The sequence below is a fragment of the Lactuca sativa genome, chromosome 4 (assembly GCF_002870075.4).
Source record: "Lactuca sativa cultivar Salinas chromosome 4, Lsat_Salinas_v11, whole genome shotgun sequence".
NCBI lineage: Eukaryota > Viridiplantae > Streptophyta > Magnoliopsida > Asterales > Asteraceae > Lactuca > Lactuca sativa.
In genome coordinates, this window is record NC_056626.2 from 352,097,130 (window position 1) to 352,120,567 (window position 23,438).

Genomic DNA, 23,438 nt, shown 5'->3' on the forward strand with positions numbered 1-23,438 from the left:
AAAATATAAATGAATATTCATGGCTTATGTTTTCCTGGAAGTTATATTCCATTTCTTGTAAAACTTTGAAACACAAGACATAGGAGAAATCCCAATGTAAATTCCCACGTCCTATTTAATCTTTTGTCAAAACAACCCGAACTCGAATTTTTCAAGTTTTTCGTTGTTTGCTTAATCATCTTGAATTTCAACCTGAGGATTCCTTGCAAGCTCCCAATCATTCAAGGTCCCTACAAAAAACCTAAAAGACATACAAATAACCCGATTCTTCATTGTTGCACAAAATATCTTGAAAAAAGAAAAAAACTTTGAAATATAAGATCTAAATGCAATACAATGAATCTAAATAAACGTGATAAAACATGAATAAAATGTATATAGCGTGTGTATCTATGATCGTTTTAGACAAAATTTCATAAATGTTCCTTATGGTTTTGATTTTGTTCCTAAAATAGTCATTATGATTTTTTTTTTTTTTGCATGAATGCTCTTTTTGGACAAAACATTGCACTAATTCAATGGTCCTTATTATGGATGTTCCTTTAATAGAGCTGTAGAAAATTTCGGATAAGGGTCATTCGTAGCATTTTATGAAACTTTATCTAAGAACCATCTGTGAAACTTCGCTAAAGACTATTTGTGAAACATCACCTAAGGACCATTTCTGACATTTAGTTATATAAATATTCCATTTTCTATATTTTATGTTTTTTACCTTTTTTATTTGATTTATGAAATTTAAGAGATGTCTATTAAATTTTGTATTAATTATTAAATAAAATAAAAATGCAAAAAAAACTAAAATATAGAAAATTTAATATTAACACAACTAAAAAAATACAAAGTTTAATCATCATGTAAATATATTTTATTATATATATATATATATATATATATATATATATATATATATATATATATATATATATATATATATATATACTTTTTGTTATCTAAACTTTATCTAAATAGTAAACTATACTACATCATTAAATATTTTTGTTTTCCGTTATTTATCTAAAAATATTTGAAGTATAAAAACATCATTTTATTATTTTTTTTAGTTTTTACATGATGAAATTTTCAAGATTTATCTTTATTTTTCTTATATAAATAAAATTATTTTTAGGAAAAAGTATGATGTGTTACTATAAAATATAATATGTTATTAGAAAAATAATAATATATTGTTATTTTTTTAAAATATATAATTATGTGGTTTTGACTTATAGGTAAAAACATGTATCTGTTTTGTTTTCATAATAAAAGTATGTTGTTGTCTCCAACTAACAATAAAAGTTGACAATCAATTAATTATATTGACTTAAAAAAATATTAAGTTAAATAGAACAAAATAAAATTCAATTTAATTGTAAATCTGAATAACATATGGTAAGTTTTATATTGATTTGACATAAACTTTGATATTTAATTTAATTATTTAGTTTTATCAAATTTAAATATATTCTTTAATAAATACATAAAATTTTCAAAGCAAAATAAAAAATCGTATGTTAGCTAATAGCAAAATAACTAAATCTATATAATGACTTTAGTTTTTTTTCACCTAAAACGCTATGCATGCTAAAATAATTAACTGTCTTAATAATATGACATTAATTCCATTAAAATCATTTTATTTAAAGGAAATAAAAATATTTTATATGCTTAAAAGATTTGTGTTTAATAAATAATAACATATCATATTTATTTATAAAAATAAATATATTTATATAAGAAAAAATTCTCGAAAATAATATCACTTAAAAATTAAAAGTATATAAAATGATGCTTTTATACTTTAAATATGTTTAGATAAAAAATAGAAAACAAAAATATTTATAAATATACACTATAATTTAAATATTTTAGATAAATTTTAGACAACAAAGATTATTTATATATTAAATAAAATATATTAATAAATCAAATAAAAAAGATAAACAACTAAAATGTATATATTTATATAACTAAATGTCAAAAATGGTCCTTAGACAATGTTTCACAAATGATTAAATGGTCCTTAAATGAAGATTCAAAGACTCAACGGCTCCATTGAAAAAACATCAACGATAAAAACTATTAGAGTACAAGGTTTTTGTACAAATAAAGTATTCATGCAAAAAAAAGGTTTCATAATTATTGTTTTGGGGACAAAATCAACACCATAAGTACGATTTGTAAAATATTGCCTTTTTTTATCATTATCTTTAGCCTTATTATAAGCAATCACGACCAGAGTATTATGAATTGTATTTCATGAAACTATATTTATACAAACAACATCCCATTGTATTTTAAGTAGATCGTTGATATTTATTTCAGATTTCAGTTGAAATCTATTTCTAGATTATGTATGTAGTCGTTGTTAAAAAACATATAAATGCAGATAACACTAGAATTAATATATATATATATATATATATATATATATATATATATATATATATATATATATATATATATATATATATATATATATATATATATATATATATATATATATATATATATATATAGGGAAGGTTTATTTGGAAAACAAAAAAAAGAAACCCTAAAAATCATAAAAAATTATAAAAAAATACTTAGAAGTCACAAAACTTTTTTTTTATTTTTTATGAAAAAATCGCTACTTTTTTAACAAAATCGCTGAAAAAAAATAAAAAATCAATTTTTTTATAAAAATAAATTGGTTTTTTTCAAAAAAAAAAAATCGGCGAATCTATAGTAAGAGTAGCGATTTTTTCATAAAAAAATTCAAAAAAAAGTTTTGTGATCTCTAAGTATTTTTTATGTATTTTTATAATTTTTAGGGTTTTTTTAGGATTTTTGTTTTCCATAGAACCTAAACCTATATATATATATATATATATATATATATATATATATATATATATATATATATATATACATATATGTATATATATATATACATATATGTATATATATATATATATATATATATATATATATATATAGGCTTAGGTTATTCTATTCAAACTAAGTATTGTGCTATTGTATACATAATTGTGGGCCAATCATTTTACTTAGTTTTGAAAAGTGAATAATACATATTATTAAATTAAATATAAATAAAAAAAATACCAACTAATTTCATTTTAAGGGTATTTTAGTCAATTAACATAAATTTAAAAAATGAAAATTACATATTTTAAGGAAAGCAGATTCTATTAATTTTAAAAATCTGATTGTATGAATGATAATTCTTCTAATTCAAAAATTCTGACGGAATATGTTTATCAATATATTGAAAAATAAAAAATATGATTGAACCATACAAGAATTACACATTCTGACATGATATATATTTTGATTTAATGAACTTCTTGAAGAATAACAAAATTTTGGATACAAGTTAAAAAAAATTCATTACATTCTTAGAAAAGAAAAAAAAAACACATACTATTCTATGCGAATGTTACACTTATTAATAACACAAAAAACACAATATATGAATCATTCTACCAGAATATACAATTACATATATTTTTTTCATTATATTGTATATTATTCTAGTAGAATAATTCATTCTTTTTGGAAGATTGGTGGTCATTGTTCATCTTCATCCCATACAATGTTCATCTTCAAGATTTTATTCTCACAGAATCAGAATTCAAGATTTCATTCCAGTAGAATGTTGTAAGTTTCATATGTACCATGTTTTGCTTTGATATCTCTCGTTTCGTACCTACAAAAATAATGGTATTCAACACTTGATCATTATAAACCAACAATATAAGATAAAATTCAAGCATAAAGAAGCAAACCAAAATAAAGTCACGCAAAACCCATTAAAGAGAAATGGATTCGTGATTCCATTCAAACAGAAAACCATTGTACCTTACATTCATTTCTATCAGATTATCGTTAATCTATGCCTTGGAGCTTGTAAATGTAATTTTGCACAGGTTTCGTTCAATGTTATCATTCAATACTGTATTTTTGAATCATCCAACAGAAGATTGTATGATTATCCTACTGTTTTAGAGTGGAGTCATCATTTTGTTATAACCACATACAGAGGAAACAAAGAAATTATCAGGACAAAATAGATCACCAACTTATAAAATATATATACAAAATTAGGGATTTAAAAATCCTAATGTAATGAAGAAGAAGAAGAAGAATAAGGAAGAGGATACCACATCTCCTTGTTTGTTCACAAACAAACCCTCAATTCTTTTACCAAAACCAGATTTCAACCTTCTCTCTTTCAACACCATCCAGTCCAGTCGTCCACGGAGGCAGTTTGTAGAATGTAGAAAAGAAAGTACCCGTATACAATTTGTAGGAGTATTATGCAAAGCAAGAAGTAAAACTTTTGACCAATTGCATGATGATGTATCCACATCAGCATTTCTGTAATGTTAACAGTCCATGTCAGCTTTCTTATTGATAATGAATTCAAAAGGCGTTGGCTCAACTTTGAAGGCAATTGATTACGATTGCTTAATTGTAAAATTGAAACCTCACTTGCTAAATTTTTAAGAAAATGGGAATTGTAATAACATGTAAAGAAGGTAATATGTCTCAGGCATTTGATCAAACAGCTTGCATGCAATCTGATTTCTAATCTTTTGGTCATTCTAAGCAATCTGATTTCAAACCTTTCTATTAATTTTGAGCGGTTTTTTCATCATCTAAACTTTGGATCCTCAGAAATCCAAGTCATAAGACTAAACAAATCAAGACACTTCAAAACCAGCAAACATAGATGAACATGGTTATTAACATCAATCAATGAACCCAAACAACAAACAATTAGAAACATGAACAAGAAACAAGAGGTATGTAAGCCAACAACCAAAATAAGCAAAAGTCATCATCACTAACAATATCGGTAACCGTGAAATCAGTATTTCGGTTTCAACAGAAACCAGGAAAAGAACGAAAGTCGAAAAATTTGAAGAAAAATGGAACCTGTAGTTGTGGGATGCGAAGGTCTATAGTCGTTGATATGAATCTGCTTCAGTTCATCTCCCTCGTCGCTCTTGACACGAACCTGCTTACTTTCCCTCTCCGATTGTCTCCGCCCCCATCTCCCCTCCGATTCATTCGCCGCTTGGGGCACCAGACCCGACACCAAGAACATCCACAACCTATGGATCGAGCTCTATGAGGGAGAAAGGGTTGCTGGTGTCACTGGTGTCGAGCCAATGCCACCGAAGCCAACGATCTTCTTTGCCTTTCCCATTCGTGTGGCTGCTGATCGGGCCAGAAAGAAAAGAAAGAAAACGTCGGTGATAGTCGGTTTTGTAGTCCATGATTTAAATTGGAGAGATTAGGTCAATACCATGATTATAGAGATTAATTTTGGAAGTTACTAAACAAATTACTAAATTACCCTTATTTATTTATTTAATTATTTAATTGTTTATTTAATTTGATTGGCCCATATTTATGTATACGATAACACAATAGTTAGTTTAAACAAATGAACCTATATATATATATATATATATATATATATATATATATATATATATATATATATATATATATATATATATATTCCGATGGAAAATTAAAACAAATAGTCCAAAAAGGAAAAAGAAGCATAGTCTTATTTCAGGAACAATAATACACTTTAGGGAAAGTTACATAAAACACATTAAGTTTACATAAAATTTCAATTGTGAGATTGTATTTTATTTTTTTCTCAATTAAATCGCTAAGTTTACACTTTTGTTTCAAATTTAACGAATCAGTCGGTTTGTTTCAGGTGTTTCATGTTTCTCATTTTATGGTAGGAAAAAAAGTTGATGTGGCTTCCACATATGATATGAGTTAACAAACATTTGCATTAAATTGAACCGTTACATAGATATGTATTCAATTTCCTTTATATCTTCTTCTTTTCTTCTCTCAAAACATCACAATTTTGTGAAATGGCCTCCCAATGTCACTCAGTGATTCATCATCCCAAATTGGTGTAAACAAGACAGGAAGGTTTCCTTTTTCTAAGATGTTATTATGGACAACCTTTATTGCATTGCTTAGACCGTTGAACCATTTGAACAGTCTTGGAAAGTCATTGCCCAAAATTGTTATTCTATGAGAGAAGAAAAGAATAAGAAATTAAGGAAAGTGAGTATATATCTACTTAAGAGTTCAATTTAACTATGATCATATGTGAAAACCACATAAACTTTCTGCAAAGACCTCAACTATATAGGTTTTTCTGCACATTATAATATCTACTTAAATATAAATTTCAGTTCCACTAAAAAACCAAAGAATATTTTGTAAATAGTTAAAAGTGATAAATGCAAAAAAACTAAATTGTAATATCAATTTAACTAAAAAGTTTCTTAAATGTATTTTTATAATCGCTAAAACTTTCCAAATAAATAGCTTAAAATAACTTACAATAACAATAGTTAAAAATAATTCTATATAAATGATTATATTGTTACATTTAAAATTAAAAAATAATGTTTGATGTTTTAAATAATTATAATGATAGAAATTAAAACATTAAACAAATAAATTTTAAAAAAAAATTAATTATCAATAACAACAACTATAAACAACATTAAACCATATAATATTTTTAATTTTATTCATGTGTAACTCGCATGTAGAATTCATTCAAACAATTGAGATTATGAAGTTATAATAGATGTATATATATATATATATATATATATATATATATATATATATATGTGTATATATATATATATATATATATATATATATATATTATCATATAATTAAAAATAATCAATATATTATATCAATTTAGTATAAAAATTATTATATCAAATTTAACAACAACGTTATTGTTATATTTAAAAAGAAAACATATATTTGTAAAGACTTCAACTATATAGGTGTTTCTGCGCAACGCGCGGGCATTCGCCTAGTATACTTATAAAGCTAGCATTTTTCCTTTCACCACATTCATTTGAAACTCTCATTCATTTTTCCTTTCACCACATTCATTTGAAACTCCCATGACTTTTCAATTTCTTTCTAATAATGATTATAAGTTGGTTAATAAGGTTAAATAAATATAAAACCTAAAGTGTAATCATATATAAACTAAATTTCAATGTTAAAAGAATATATTTTCTTCTACTTATAAACTTATGTTTTTAACTTTTAACATATTATACTTAATTTATTAGGTCTAATATATTGTTGTATCTAAACCATTATCATTTTAAAGCTACAATTTTTGAACAATTTGTATAAAATACTTAAATTGTTAATTTAAATATAACCTTACATGATCAACTTAAATATAAATTTTAGTTCAACTTAAACAACCTAAAGAATATTTTGTAAATAGTTAAAAGTGATAAATTGCAGTGTCTTTCTAATAATGATTATAAGTTAGTTAATAAGGTTAAATAAGTATCAAACCTAAAGTGTAATCATAAATAAACTAAATTTCAATATTAAAATAATATTTTTACTTCTACTTATAAATTTATGTCTTTAACTTTTAATATTACTTAATTTATTAGATTTAATATATTTTTGTAAGTAAACCATTATCAATTTAAAGCTACAACTTTTGAACAGTTTGAACAAAATACTTAAATTGTTAATTTAAATATAACATTATAGGGTCAACCTCAATATAAATTTCAGTTTCACTTAAAAACCCAAAGAATATTTTGTGCATAGTTAAAAATGATAAATTATAGTGCTAAATGCAAAAACTCTTTATATACTTATAAAGGAAGCATTTTTCCTTGCACCACATTCATTTGAAACTCTCATTTAATTTTCCTTTCACCACATTCATTTGAAACTCGCATGACTTTTCAATTTCTTTCTAATAATAATTATAATTTGGTTAATTAGGTTAAATAAATGCCAAACCTAAAATATAACCATATATAAACTAAATTTCAATATTAAAATAATATATTTACTTCTACTAATAAAGGTATGTTTTTTAACTTATAACAAATTATATTTAATTTATTAGTTTTAATATATTGTTGGATTTAAACCATTCTCATTTTAAAGATACAATTTTGGAACAATTTGTATAAAATACTTAAATTATTAATTTAAATATAACATTACAGTGTTAATTTAAATATAAATTTTAGTTTAACTTAAACAACCCAAAGAATATTTTGTAAATAGTTAAAAGTGATAAATTAGTCTTTCTAATAATGATTATAAGTTGGTTAATAATGTTAAATAAATACCAAACCTAAAGTGTAATCATAAATAAACTAAATTTTAATTTTAAAATAGTATCTTTACTTCTACTTATAAAGTTATGTCTTTAACTTTTAACATATTATACTTAATTTATTACATTTAATATGATGTTAAATATAAACCCTTATTAATTTAAAAATACAACTTTTGAACGGTTTGGACAAAATACTTAAATTGTGAACATAAATATAACATTATAATGTTAACTTAAATATAAATTTGAGTTCCACTTAAAAAATTAAATAATATTTTGTAAATAGTTAAAAGTGAAAAATACAAAAACTAAACAATAATCTCAATTTAACTAAAATATTTCCTAATGATATTTTTATAACCGTTCAAAGTTTTTCAAATAAGTAGCTTAAAATAACTTACAATAACAATAGTTAAAAATAACTCTATATAAATGATTATATTATTACCTTTAAAATCAAAAAATAATGGTTGATTTTTTAAATAATTATAATGATAGAAATTTAAAAATTAAGCAAATAAATTTTAAAAATTAGTTAATAGTAACAACAATTATAAATAATATTAAACCATAAATTATTTTTAATTTTATTCATATGTAACTCGCAGATAGAAGTCATTCAAACGATTAAGATTATAAAGTTATAATAGATGTATATATTATCATATAATTCAAAATAATCAATATATTATATCAATTTAGAATACGAATTATTATATCAAATTTAAAAACAACATTATTGTTATATTTAAATAAAACAAATATTTGCAAAGACCTCAACTATATAGGTGTTTCTGCGCATTACAATATCTACTTAAATATAAATTTCAGTTCCACTAAAAAACCAAAGAATATTTTGTAAATAGTTAAAAGTGATAAATCATAGTGATAAATGCAAAAAAACTAAATTGTAATATCAATTTAACTAAAAAATTTCCTAAATGTATTTTTATAATCGCTAAAACTTTCCAAATAAGTAGCTTAAAATAACTTACAATAACAATAGTTAAAAATAATTCTATATAAATGATTATATTGTTACATTTAAAATTAAAAAATAATGTTTGATGTTTTAAATAATTATAATTATAGAAATTAAAACATTAAACAAATAAATTTAAAAAAAAAATTAATTATCAATAACAACAACTATAAACAACATTAAACCATATAATATATTTAATTTTATTCATGTGTAACTCGCATGTAGAATTCATTCAAACAATTGAGATTATGAAGTTATAATAGATGTATATATATATATATATATATATATATATATATATATATATATATATATATATATATATATATATATATATTATCATATAATTAAAAATAATCAATATATTATATCAATTTAGTATAAAAATTATTATATCAAATTTAACAACAATGTTATTGTTATATTTAAAAAATAAAACATATATTTGTAAAGACTTCAACTATATAGGTGTTTATGCGCAACGTGCGGGCATTCACCTAGTATACTTATAAAGCTAGCATTTTTCCTTTCACCACATTCATTTGAAACTCTTATTCATTTTTCCTTTCACCACATTCATTTGAAACTCCCATGACTTTTCAATTTCTTTCTAATAATGATTATAAGTTGGTTAATAAGGTTAAATAAATATAAAACCTAAAGTGTAATCATATATAAACTAAATTTCAATGTTAAAAGAATATATTTTCTTCTACTTATAAACTTATGTTTTTAACTTTTAACATATTATACTTAATTTATTAGGTCTAATATATTGTTGTATGTAAACCATTATCATTTTAAAGCTACAATTTTTGAACAATTTGTATAAAATACTTAAATTGTTAATTTAAATATAACCTTACATGATCAACTTAAATATAAATTTTAGTTCAACTTAAACAACCTAAAGAATATTTTGTAAATAGTTAAAAGTGATAAATTGCAGTGTCTTTCTAATAATGATTATAAGTTAGTGATAAGGTTAAATAAGTATCAAACCTAAAGTGTAATCATAAATAAACTAAATTTCAATATTAAAATAATATTTTTACTTCTACTTATAAATTTATGTCTTTAACTTTTAATATTACTTAATTTATTAGATTTAATATATTGTTGTAAGTAAACCATTATCAATTTAAAGCTACAACTTTTGAACAGTTTGGACAAAATACTTAAATTGTTAATTTAAATATAACATTATAGGGTCAACCTCAATATAAATTTCAGTTTCACTTAAAAACCCAAAGAATATTTTGTGCATAGTTAAAAATGATAAATTATAGTGCTAAATGCAAAAACTAAATTGTAATATCAATTTAACTAAAATATTTCCTAAAGATATTTTTATAATCGTTAAAAGTTTTCAAATAATTAGCTTAAAATAACTTACAATAACAATAGTTAAAAATAACTCTGTATAAATGATTATATTGTCACCTTTAAAATCAAAAAAAAATTATTTGATGTTTTAAATAATTATAATGATATAAATTAAAACGTTAAATAAATCAATTTTAAAAAATTAATTAATAATAACTACAACTTTAAATAACATTAAACTATATATTATATTTTATTTTATTCATAAGTAACCCGTGGGTAGAGGTCATTCAAAAGATTGATGTTATGTAGTTTTAATAGATATATATATATATATATATATATATATATATATATATATATATATATATATATATATATATATATATATATATATATATTATCATATAATTCAAAACAGAGTAAATTACATGAATGGTCCGTATGGTTTAGAGTATTTTGTGTGTTTGGTCCCTAACATATTTTTTTTTTAACTTGGAAGGTCCCTATTATTTGTTTTTGTTACGCACTTGGTCCCTGTCTTACCTAAAATACTATTTTTTCCCTTGATTTTCTAATTTATTTAAATAATCACACTCACAACCCCACCCATTCACCTTACCTTACCTACCCCATAATTTTTTCTCTATTTAAATAATAGTCCTTTTAGGTAAGACAGAGACCAAACGTGTAAAAAAAACAAACAGTAGGGACAAAGCACGTAACAAAAACGACTAGTAGGGACCTTCAGAGTTAAAAAAAAATAAATAAATAAGTTAGGGACCAAGCGCGCAAATCACCCCAAACCATAGGGACCATTCGTGTAATTTACTCTTCAAAATAATCAATATATTATATCTCCTTAGTATACGAATTATTATATCAAATTTAACAATAACATTATTGTTATATTTAAAAAAACATGTAAAGATTTCAGTTATATAGATATTTATGCGCAACGCGCGAGCATTTGCCTAGTATATATATTAAAGGAGAGCACTTTTTAGGAATAGTAAACTTATGTGACTTTTGACAAGAATGGTCCTCTGTTTATGTGTTTGTGTTCAAATCCGTCTTTAGGTCATTTTATGTCCGTACCCATACTTTGTGCGGATACGTGTTGGGAATAGTTCCGGTTTCTCGGTCATTTTGTGTTCAAATCCGTCTTAAGGTGCAATTTTTGTTTTTTAAAACAAATATATGTAAAAAAACAAACTTTTTACATCCTATAGTGAAAATGAATATGTAAAAAATAGGAATTTAAATTTTTTTTAAAAGTCATTCTTAAAATGTAAAGTTATTTTGTTCATATTTCAATTTTGCTGAAAGACATGTCGCATCCGACCGCCGCAACGCGGGGGTTCCCCACCTAGTTAACATTTGAGGTGAATACATAATAGGCTAATACAATCTACATCTTCAATTCACTATGCTTTAACCTAAATAAATGAATATTATGTTAGTTTTATATATTTTAGAAATAAGATTTTCATCAATTATTAGGCCATAGTTAATCGATACCTTACACAATAAAAGAAATTAAATTCTCATATTCATCCTAAATCCAATCGATAGTCGAAAGGCTCAAAGCACATTAGAGTTTATTAATTTTGAAATACAACTTTTGGGTACAACCGGTTAAATGGTTTATTGGAAAAATTAACCGAAAAAAATTGTTAACTGTAGAGCGGTTAACTCGTTTTTTCGGTTTAAGTAATGGTTCAAAAAAAATATCACCTCTACAACTGGTCAACCTTATGAAATAGAATTTGGGTTCAGTTAACCATCCATGGACACTTTTATTTGTCATGTAAAAGTTTGAAACAAATAACATAGGGGAATTCCCGTAAATTTCCACATCTCATGTAGTCTTCATTCAAAACAATATGAATTCGAATTTTCCAAGGTTTTCGTTTTATGCTTGATCATCCTGAAATTCAACTTGAAGCTTCATTGCAAACTCTCAAACATCTAATGTCCCTACAAAACACCAAAAGATGTATAAATAACATGATCCTACCATTTTGCATAACATATCTTGAAAAAAGAAAATCTTTGAAATATAAAGTCTAAATACAATTCAATAAATTTGAATAAAACGTGATAAAACATGAATAAAATGTATGTAGCGTGTTTGTATTTTGTGATTTTTTTTAATATAAATCTACAATGTACTAGAAACACCACGACCGAATATGATTGATTTATTTCATGAAAGTATATTGAAAGTTATTTACTCCAACATATCCCATTAAATATCAATCTGACCTTCGATACTCATGCATTATGGATTCCAATTGAAATCGATTTCTCAATTATGTTTTTAGTCGTTAAATCATGTAAAAGTTTGAAACAAATAACATAGGGGAATTCCCGTAAATTCTCACATCTCATGTAGTCTTCATTCAAAACAATATGAATTCGAATTTTCCAAGGTTTTCGTTTTATGCTTGATCATCCTGAAATTCAACTTGAAGCTTCATTGCAAACTCTCAAACATCTAATGTCCCTACAAAACACCAAAAGACGTATAAATAACCCGATCCTACCATTTTGCATAACATATCTTGAAAAAAGAAAATCTTTGAAATATAAAGTCTAAATACAATTCAATAAATTTGAATAAAACGTGATAAAAACATGAATAAAATGTATGTAGCGTGTTTGTATTTTGTGATTTTTTTTAATATAAATCTACAATGTACTAGAAACACCACGACCGAATATGATTGATTTATTTCGTGAAAGTATATTGAAAGTTATTTACTCCAACATATCCCATTAAATATCAATCCGACCTTCGATACTCATGCATTATGGATTCCAATTGAAATCGATTTCTCAATTATGTTTTTAGTCGTTAAATCATGTAAAAGTTTGAAACAAATAACATAGGGGAATTCTCGTAAATTCTCACATCTCATGTAGTCTTCATTCAAAACAATATGAATTCGAATTTTCCAAGGTTTTCGTTTTATGCTTGATCATCCTAAAATTCAACTTGAAGCTTCATTGCAAACTCTCAAACATCTAATGTCCCTACAAAACACCAAAAGACGTATAAATAACCCGATCCTACCATTTTGCATAACATATCTTGAAAAAAGAAAATCTTTGAAATATAAAGTCTAAATACAATTCAATAAATTTGAATAAAACGTGATAAAAACATGAATAAAATGTATGTAGCGTGTTTGTATTTTGTAATTTTTTTTAATATAAATCTACAATGTACTAGAAACACCACGACCGAATATGATTGATTTATTTCATGAAAGTATATTGAAAGTTATTTACTCCAACATATCCCATTAAATATCAATCCGACCTTCGATACTCATGCATTATGGATTCCAATTGAAATCGATTTCTCAATTATGTTTTTAGTCGTTAAATCATGTAAAAGTTTGAAACAAATAACATAGGGAATTCTCGTAAATTCTCACATCTCATGTAGTCTTCATTCAAAACAATATGAATTCGAATTTTCCAAGGTTTTCGTTTTATGCTTGATCATCCTAAAATTCGACTTGAAGCTTCATTGCAAACTCTCAAACATCTAATGTCCCTACAAAACACCAAAAGACGTATAAATAACCCGATCCTACCATTTTGCATAACATATCTTGAAAAAAGAAAATCTTTGAAATATAAAGTTTAAATACAATTCAATAAATTTGAATAAAACGTGATAAAACATGAATAAAATGTATGTAGCGTGTTTGTATTTTTGTGATTTTTTTAATATAAATCTACAATGTACTAGAAACACCACGGCCGAATATGATTGATTTATTTCATGAAAGTATATTGAAAGTTATTTACTCCAACATATCCCATTAAATATCAATCCGACCTTCGATACTCATCCATTGTTTTCATGGAGGCAACTAACGCTAGAACTAACCATAAATAAATAAATAAATAAAAATAAAACAATTTTTTAATATATATTTCTGTTAGACGATCGGACTTAATAGTCCGAAAATGAAAAATTATAAAATTCTTATTTTACAAACCATTTTAAAAAAATGGTCATGTTAGATAATATAAAATTTAGGAGGAATCTCAATTTTCTTTAATAAAATATTTGATACGTTACTTTATATTTAAACTTTTTCGATTCACGCGGTGTAAACGCGTTTCAACTCGACCACGTCGAGAAGGGACCCTACTATACATGCCATGGAACCTTCGCGCCAAGTTCCTTTAACCTAATACACAATCACACTTTCCTCTTTCATCAACTCAATTTCTCAAACAATCGCGTATTTGTTTATCGGTTTTTGAATCTGTAATTTGTTAGGTCATTGTACAATAATCATACGAAGTTTCGTTGAACTTTCTCTGACTGAAATTTACCGATTCAAGCTCTGAAACTTCCTGTTGTACAGACTACGTTTTGGGTCTAAGTTTCCTTCATTGTATAAAGAATTTAATTCTTTCTCCGTCGTTTCCCTTTTGCTTTTTTTCGATTTTGTCTCTTTATTGTTCAACGTGTATATAATATTACATGTAATTGACTATTGTTTCAAAGAAGCCAAGACGAAAGAAGAAAGAATCGTTGTTGATTATTTTGGGATTTGATTTTGATTGAGCGAAGCAGTTTAGTGATAGTGGGATTTTGGGGGAGGGATGGAGAATTATCTGAATGAGAATTTTGGTGGAGTGAAGCCGAAACATTCATCTGAGGAGGTGTTACAGAGATGGAGGGATATGTGTGGTCTTGTGAAAAACCCTAAACGGCGGTTTCGTTTCACGGCGAACCTCAGCAAGCGCAGCGAGGCTGCTGCTATGCGTCGTACCAATCAGGTCAACAATTTTTTCTTCAACCCATCTCTTTCACTCTTTGGGACATTTTATCAAACACTTGGTGAACAATTGTTCACTTAAAGCTATGATTTCTCTGTTCTGCAACAGTTTTAGTAGAGTTACTGATTTTACCTTTCATGATTACAGAAGTTAAGGGTTGCGGTTTTGGTGTCGAAGGCAGCATTTCAGTTTGCGAAATGTGAGTTCTTAAATCTCAGTATATGAATTTCTTCCTTTCCTCTATCATTCAATGCAATTCTTACGAACATTGTGAATTTGCTTGTGATCTGTTCAGTCGCAGAACCCAGTGACCATACATTACCGGACGAATACAAGGCAGCTGGTTTCGACATCAGCGCCGATGAAGCCGGTGCGCTAGTTGAAAACCACAACCCCGAAAAACTCAAATTCCACGGCGGAGTACATGGCCTTGCAAAGAAGCTTAAAACCTGCACCATCAATGGACTCGCCATGGACGACAAAGATTTGAGCTGCAGACAGGAACTTTTCGGAACCAATGAATTCACCGAACGTGAGCAACGAAGCTTTTGGGTGTTCGTATGGGAAGCCCTCCAAGACATGACTCTCATGGTCCTCGCTGCTTGTGCAATTGTCTCTTTGATCGTCGGCATAGCCACCGAAGGGTGGCCGAAAGGCTCCCACGATGGTCTCGGAATCGTGGCGAGTATTTTGCTGGTTGTGTTCGTGACAGCAACAAGCGATTATCGTCAATCGTTACAGTTCCGGGATTTGGACAAAGAGAAGAAGAAGATATCGATTCAAGTTACCAGAAACGGTTATCGGCAAAAGTTATCGATATACGAGCTTCTTCCCGGTGATCTTGTCCATCTCGCCATCGGAGACCAAGTTCCGGCAGACGGAGTTTTCGTCTCCGGATTTTCAGTCTCAATCGACGAATCAAGTTTGACCGGCGAGAGCAATCCGGTGAAAGTCAACTCCGAGAACCCTTTCTTAATGTCGGGAACCAAAGTCCAAGATGGCTCCTGTAAGATGCTAGTCGCAACAGTCGGGATGAGAACTCAATGGGGAAAATTAATGGCGACTTTGAGCGAAGGCGGAAACGACGAAACTCCATTACAGGTGAAATTAAACGGAGTCGCCACCATCATCGGAAAAATCGGTCTTTTCTTCGCCATCGTAACGTTTACAGTTCTAGTTCAAAAACTCTTCTCCACCAAATTGATCGAAGGAACTCAATGGAATTGGTCCGGCGATGATGCCCTAATGTTATTAGAATACTTCGCAATCGCTGTCACCATTGTTGTCGTTGCAGTTCCCGAAGGTCTCCCATTGGCTGTAACACTAAGTCTCGCTTTTGCCATGAAGAAGATGATGAACGATAAAGCACTTGTCAGAAACCTCGCCGCCTGTGAAACCATGGGGTCCGCCACCACTATTTGCAGCGATAAAACCGGAACTCTCACCACCAACCACATGACAGTTGTCAAATCATTCATTTGCATGAAAACCTCCACCAACGACATTCCGACCACCGCATTAAACATCCTCCGGCAATCAATCTTCACCAACACCGGTGGAGAAGTCGTCAGCAACAAAGACGGGAAGCGGGAAATCCTCGGGTCGCCAACAGACACCGCGATTTTGGAATTCGGGTTGTCGATTGGCGGCGATTTTGAAACGGAACGCCAGGTGGCGAAAATTATCCGGGTCGAACCGTTTAACTCCACTAAGAAGCAGATGGGGGTGGTGGTGGAGCTTCCCGGAGGTGGTGCTAGAGCACACTGTAAAGGTGCTTCCGAAATCGTCTTGGGGAATTGTGATAAACTGATTAACGAAAATGGTGAAGTTGTAAATCTTGATGAAGAGTCTCTTACTTTATTAAAGAAAAAAATCGATGAATTTGCTGACGAGGCTCTCCGGACACTATGTCTAGCGTATATAGACCTAGAAAGTGGTAATTCCGGGGAATCACCGATTCCATCATCCGGGTACACTTGTATCGGAATTGTGGGGATTAAAGATCCGGTCAGGGCAGGGGTGAAGGAGTCGGTGGCTCTCTGTCGGTCAGCTGGGATAACCGTTCGAATGGTGACCGGAGACAATATCAACACTGCAAAGGCGATAGCTCGAGAATGTGGGATTCTGACGGACGACGGAATTGCGATTGAAGGTCCGGAATTCCGAGAGAAGAGTTTGGAGGAATTGATGGTTTTGATTCCGAAGATTCAGGTGATGGCTCGGTCTTCACCGTTGGATAAGCATACGTTGGTGAGACATTTGCGGACCACTTTTGGTGAGGTGGTGGCAGTGACTGGAGATGGGACGAATGATGCTCCGGCACTTCATGAGGCGGATATTGGACTTGCTATGGGGATTGCTGGAACTGAGGTGGCGAAAGAGAGCGCTGATGTCATCATTCTGGATGATAATTTTTCAACGATTGTTACAGTTGCAAAATGGGGGCGATCGGTTTATGTTAACATTCAGAAGTTTGTTCAGTTTCAACTCACCGTCAATATTGTCGCGTTGATCGTCAACTTCACTTCCGCTTGTTTGACAGGTAAAAATTCATTCATCAATTATTTTGTTTGTTTCTGTAAAAAGGTTATTCATTCACTGGCCCACACTGTTACGTTTCAGAAACATCATGTGAGATGTAAATCAGATACACAACAACCAGCTAATTGGCTTAGCTGGCATAAAAGCCTAGTGCATATTGAAATTAAAACTCTCGTACTGCAATTGCTGAGACTCAAACCTTGACCTTTTTCACAAGTATACCACCATGGAAGCAACTGTGCTAGCACAGTTGCTTCATATAGACGATACTTGTAGAAATGGTCAAGGTTCGAGTATCAGCAGTTGTAGTATGAGAGTTTTAATTTTAATATGGATTAGGGTTCGTGTAGGCACTAGGCTCTTATGTCAGCCAACTAGCTGGTTGCTGTGTACCTGATTTACATCTCACATGAAAAGTTACAGTGTGGTCAAGTGAATGAATAAACCTTTTTGTAGAAACTATTTGATTGACGAAAAGTTTAACAATATGTTTTCAGGGAGTGCACCGCTGACAGCTGTACAGCTATTGTGGGTGAACATGATAATGGATACATTGGGAGCACTAGCACTTGCAACAGAGCCTCCAAATGATGAGCTAATGAAAAGAGCTCCGGTTGGAAGAAAAGGGAATTTCATAAGCAATGTGATGTGGAGGAACATCTTCGGGCAGGCTGTGTATCAGTTTGCAGTCATTTGGATGCTTCAATCGAAAGGGAAATCATTTTTCGAGCTCAATGGAGATGATTCTGATCTGGTCCTCAACACACTAATTTTCAACTCTTTTGTCTTCTGTCAGGTAACCTATCATTCTGTAATTTTTTTGAGTTAGGTAAATTGATATACAAGGAACTAACTAGTTTATATAATCATTGTGCAGCTTTTTAATGAGGTTAACTCGAGGGAAATGGAGAAAGAAGACGTGTTGGATGGAATATGGAAGAATAAGGTTTTTGTGAGTGTGATTGCTGCAACTGCGGTTTTCCAGGTGATAATTATCGAGTGTTTGGGTACCTTTGCGAATACGTCACCATTAACAGCCAAACAATGGTTTTTTAGTGTTTTTACTGGGTTCTTGAGTATGCCAATTGCTAAGTATCTGAAAAGGGTCCCTGTTTAAGGCAAAACATGAAGTCTTGAAGATATGATGTTTTTAGATTGTTAGAAACCATCCAATTTGTTTATCTTAGTGTGATGGTGTTTTACTAACGCGACTAAAAAAATTACCGAAAAAGGAAAACTGAAATCATTGTCGTGCTTTCATTTGGATTTTAGTTTCATTTTAGGTGGTTTTGTAGATATGGATATTTCTTGATTATGTATTTAAGATTGATTAGTTGTGTAATTCCTTTTGCTTTTAATCTTGGATTTACTATATTGTAAGTTTTTTTTGTTTTTTTTTTTAACTCCAATAAAAACGCATATATTTCCAGTTTATATTTTATGTTACTTAATCATATGATAGTGTATATGTAATTATTCAAAGTATAAAATATAAACATACACCAGAATCTATTATAATTCTGCAATTTTAACTGGCATCAAGGAATTAGTAAAACATTTGTCTATATAAGTATTCAACTTGATACAAAAAAAAAAAAAAAAAAAAAGGTTAGACATTAACGTCTTCAAAACCAGTTTCCATAGGCTCTTTAGTCCCATCATCAACATAACACCTCCAAATAGGTTCCAACAATACCCTTCCTTTTTCCAACCATTCCTTTTCACCTTCATCTCCACACTCCTCACACATCCTCACCATCCAAGGGTAAATCCGTCCAACACATCCCAACATCAACTTCATCTCCCCCCACTCCCCATTCCCATGATTCACCATCTTCCCACAAACAAAATTCAAAACCCCAAACAACACTCCAAAATCCTTCTTCTCTAAATTCAACAAAAACCCCCCAACCACATCCATTACACTCTTATTACCCCTCAAAAGCTTCACCATTCTTTCAACCACTTTCTTAAACATACAAAACTTGGATGCTAAAACAACTTTCTCATTCTCATTTTCATCACCCAAATCCAACTCAAAAACCTCAATCTTACCCAAAACCACCACCCACAATGGCGGCAATAGTGGCGGCTGTGGTGGTGAACAACCGAATGAGAGTATCAAATCCGGGAGCCATGATTTCACTACTGAAAAAAGAAGCGATCCGTATTTCCCCCCCATGTGTTCTTCAATTGAAACAACAAAATCAAACATGTCATTTGAAAGATTCTGGATTTCAACTGAAAGTTCATTGGATTCTGAAGAGTTTGTGAGGATTAAATTCAGTAGTTTTGCTGAATAAGTGAAGGAGATTTTGAGACATAAAAACGTTTCTTTTATATCTTCTTCTTTAAACTCGAGAATCCCGTGTGAATGTTTCCTTAAATTTAGGATTATGAACCCTAGATATTGTCTTGTGAACCTTAAACACGTTTCTTGATGGTTGTTGGTGTTAGTTAATGTATTTGAATCGATGATGAACTTGAGAATGGAAGTTGAGAGCTTTACTATGTTTGAGATTCTGTTTTCTTCTTCAAAAGATGATCCTACAACAAATCTTTCATTAAAATCTCTGATAAAAAGATCATAATAAATAGGAAATAACCAAATACTTACCATTTTCTTTAGATGACTTTCTTGAAGCATTTACTTTGTACAACTTTTCTGTACATTGGAGTAGATGTTCAATTGTCTGCAACCACAAAAGAATTTATTTATTAAAATCAAATATCCAAATGAAAGAAAACTGAAAGTAAAATGATTTGTTTACCTCAGTAGATATTCCAGTTGAATCCTTTAGAGATATATGAAGAATGAGTGATGTGTAAGTAGACACAGGAGAAGTATCTATTTGATTACTCTGCAAACATTCAATAACAAACTCTGATATGATCTTCAAAGCATGAAAAGCAGATTCAAGATTTCTTGATTCCAACACAGCTTTTCGGGTGTTGACATCTGTCAACAAATCCTTTAATTGCCAAGCTACACCTACACAAACTGTGTAATCTTCAAAAAAACTACTTCTAGAAGCATCCGGATGATTCTTTCCACTCATGTGCTTACTTTTCACTGAACCATGTTTGACTTTTCTCTTCTTTCCTGAAGAAGAAGAAGAAGAAGAAGAAGAAACACATCCATTTGCAGTCTTTTGCAAAACCCGTGTGAGAGTTTGAATCATGTCATCAATCCAACCACATGACATCATCATTTTATGGATCAATCTCATTTGTGATTGTCTTTCTTTATTTTCAGATAACCCAACACATCTTGTGACCATAGCCATGGATTCTTGGCGAAGAACAGAAGCAGCATCAGGAAGAACAGTGAGAACAATCTTGAACACAGATGCTTGAGCATGAGCAGTTTTTGCAGCGGATAATAAGGAAATTAGCTTTTTCCCAGTTAATTCATCCTTAAGGGCAGATTTGTACTTTGGTTCAGAAGCTAGATTGTTGCAGATGTTGCTAGCAGCCATTAGTATGCCTTCGATTTGATCTAAAGGGGTCTTGTGAGGTGAGAGAATTAAATTGATGAGAACTTTGAAAAGGGTGTTGAGAAACTGTGGAGATGCGCCTTCAGAAAATGAGAATTCACAAAATCTTGCTCCAGCAAGTGGTGATCTTTTTATGAGTGTCACACATCGTTGACATGCTTCTTCTAGGGTTACAGTTGTGGGGAAATATGAAGGGAGGAGAAGTTTAGTGATTTTTTGAGCAACAAGTGGTTGATCATTTGCAAGTGTCGATAACAGAACATCTAGATTCACCACTTTATGAAACTGGAAATCATGGATGCCTTTTAAAAGAAGAAGGAGGTCTACAGTAGCACTGCGTATTGAAAGAGATGAATCGAGAATCAAATGGCCTAACCTTGGGAGAAGCACTTTGAGAATCTCATGGGATTGAGGGTTACCAAGCAAATAGATGATACCATTTACAGTTGAAAGCCTGACCATGTTGGCCATATCATGGGCCATGTCATCTAGTAGCTTGGTGAGTAGTTTGGTGATGGTTGAAGATGGAATTATCTCCCAAAACATATAAAGAATGCGACAAACACCTTCTACTGCTACAGCTCTTGTATCAGGACAATCATCCATGATTAATTTCTCTATTAAGAAAAATTGTTTGTGAAGCAATGTGTCTTTAGCTTCCCTTGTAAGGTCAGGATCTTCAAGAGGGAAGACATCTATGAGTAAGTGCAATGCATTTTGACGAACATTTGAGTTTGCAACCTGTCAAGGAAACATTAGCCAATTTAATCATATAGCTTTTGGACAAAAACGAGATTTCAAGAATGAATGTGAAGGAGAAAGACAAGCACCTGCAATGATCGGAATATAACAGGCTCTGTGAGATTGAAAATGAGCTTTTCAACACCATCAGTAGTTCGCTGGGTGATAAAACCTCCTAAAATTCTCCTGATAGAAGCAGCAAAAGAACCAGTACTAGCATGAATTGAGCTATCAACCAATGCTTGCAAAAAGTCGTTCTCAATCTCCTCTCTTGACTCCCCTTCCGCAGCCTTCCAAGCCCTAAAAACAATGTCAGCATATGCCTCCAACATCGACTTCCTCCCGAAAGGAATCTGAGACCTAATCATTGCCAGTGATTCCTTCACAAGCTGTCTAGATAACCCAAATAAGAATGCTAAAAATCGCCGCCCTTCATCCATTTTCAAATACAGTGGGGATATCAAGCATCTGATGAGCAGTAATTTCAAATCCTCTATACTCTCATCCTCGAAATCGAACAATGTGAATGCTTCACGAAGAGCGTATACTCTATGAACATTCACTTTCTTCTTCAGAGTCAATGATTTTGACACTAAGAACGGCAAGGATTGAGTAATTAAGCAATCCCTACCAGGCAACTCTCTTTTCCACCACTCCTCACATAAGCTCGCAATCTCCGACAATAAATTGGATTCCAATTCGAAAACAACTAAATTATCATGCAATTCTTGAACCGCGGGTAACAAATCAGACGCAGAAAACACATTCCCCGGGTGCGTCACACACAGGTGAGCGACGTGAGCATAAACCTGAAGATTTTCACTTACTTCACTCTTGACTTTGTCAAGTTTTGTTTTTTCATCAACTGTACCTGAAGCGTCGTCTTTTCCGTCGGTTCTGTTGCTTTCCGGCTGCCGTGAAGATCTACGAACACGCTTACTTGCCGGCGTCACAGGTGAATTAGCACCGAAGGAAGATGCATCTCCTGTGTTACCTTTTCCCGACAGATCTTTAAACCGAATGATGGATTGAGAAATGGATTGGTGAAGAGAAAGGGGAAGTGAAGAAACCACATCAGATGATGGCTTTAGTGAGTAAATTAGGGTTTTGAGAGATGTTTTAACTGACTGAAACCCTAATTTCGCCGACGACGAGAGGAATTCGTCGGCCGATGACTTCAGTGACGAACGAAGTCTCTTCTCCATCACCGATTTCTGGAAAAAACTGTTTCGAGTTGGAAATTTTTCACTTAAATCGATCCGTTGTTTTTAATCTTTGAGAGTGGAAGTTGTACGGATACCTCCTGTTCACGTAAACTTTGGTGAAGGACGAATGAAAAACTGACGTGTGT

General features: G+C 30.0%; 2 protein-coding genes across 2 annotated transcripts; one reads left to right on the forward strand and one right to left on the reverse strand.

Annotated features, from left to right (window-relative positions):
• The first annotated feature begins 14,721 nt into the window (after positions 1–14,721).
• On the forward strand, positions 14,722–19,207 carry LOC111906414 (calcium-transporting ATPase 2, plasma membrane-type). Its single transcript, XM_023902174.3, has 5 exons — positions 14,722–15,308; positions 15,456–15,507; positions 15,604–17,850; positions 18,347–18,645; positions 18,727–19,207. Exons 1-5 carry the CDS (start codon positions 15,132–15,134, stop codon positions 18,964–18,966), a joined length of 3,015 nt encoding a protein of 1,004 aa, XP_023757942.1. The 5' UTR covers positions 14,722–15,131; the 3' UTR covers positions 18,967–19,207.
• Positions 19,208–19,350: 143 nt separating this feature from the next.
• On the reverse strand, positions 19,351–23,438 carry LOC111906413 (uncharacterized). The gene is made up of 4 exons (XM_023902173.3): positions 22,177–23,438; positions 20,621–22,087; positions 20,467–20,542; positions 19,351–20,396 (listed from the first exon to the last, which is right to left on the reverse strand). The coding sequence occupies exons 1-4, from the start codon at positions 23,290–23,292 to the stop codon at positions 19,459–19,461; spliced, it is 3,597 nt and encodes a 1,198-aa protein (XP_023757941.2). The 5' UTR covers positions 23,293–23,438; the 3' UTR covers positions 19,351–19,458.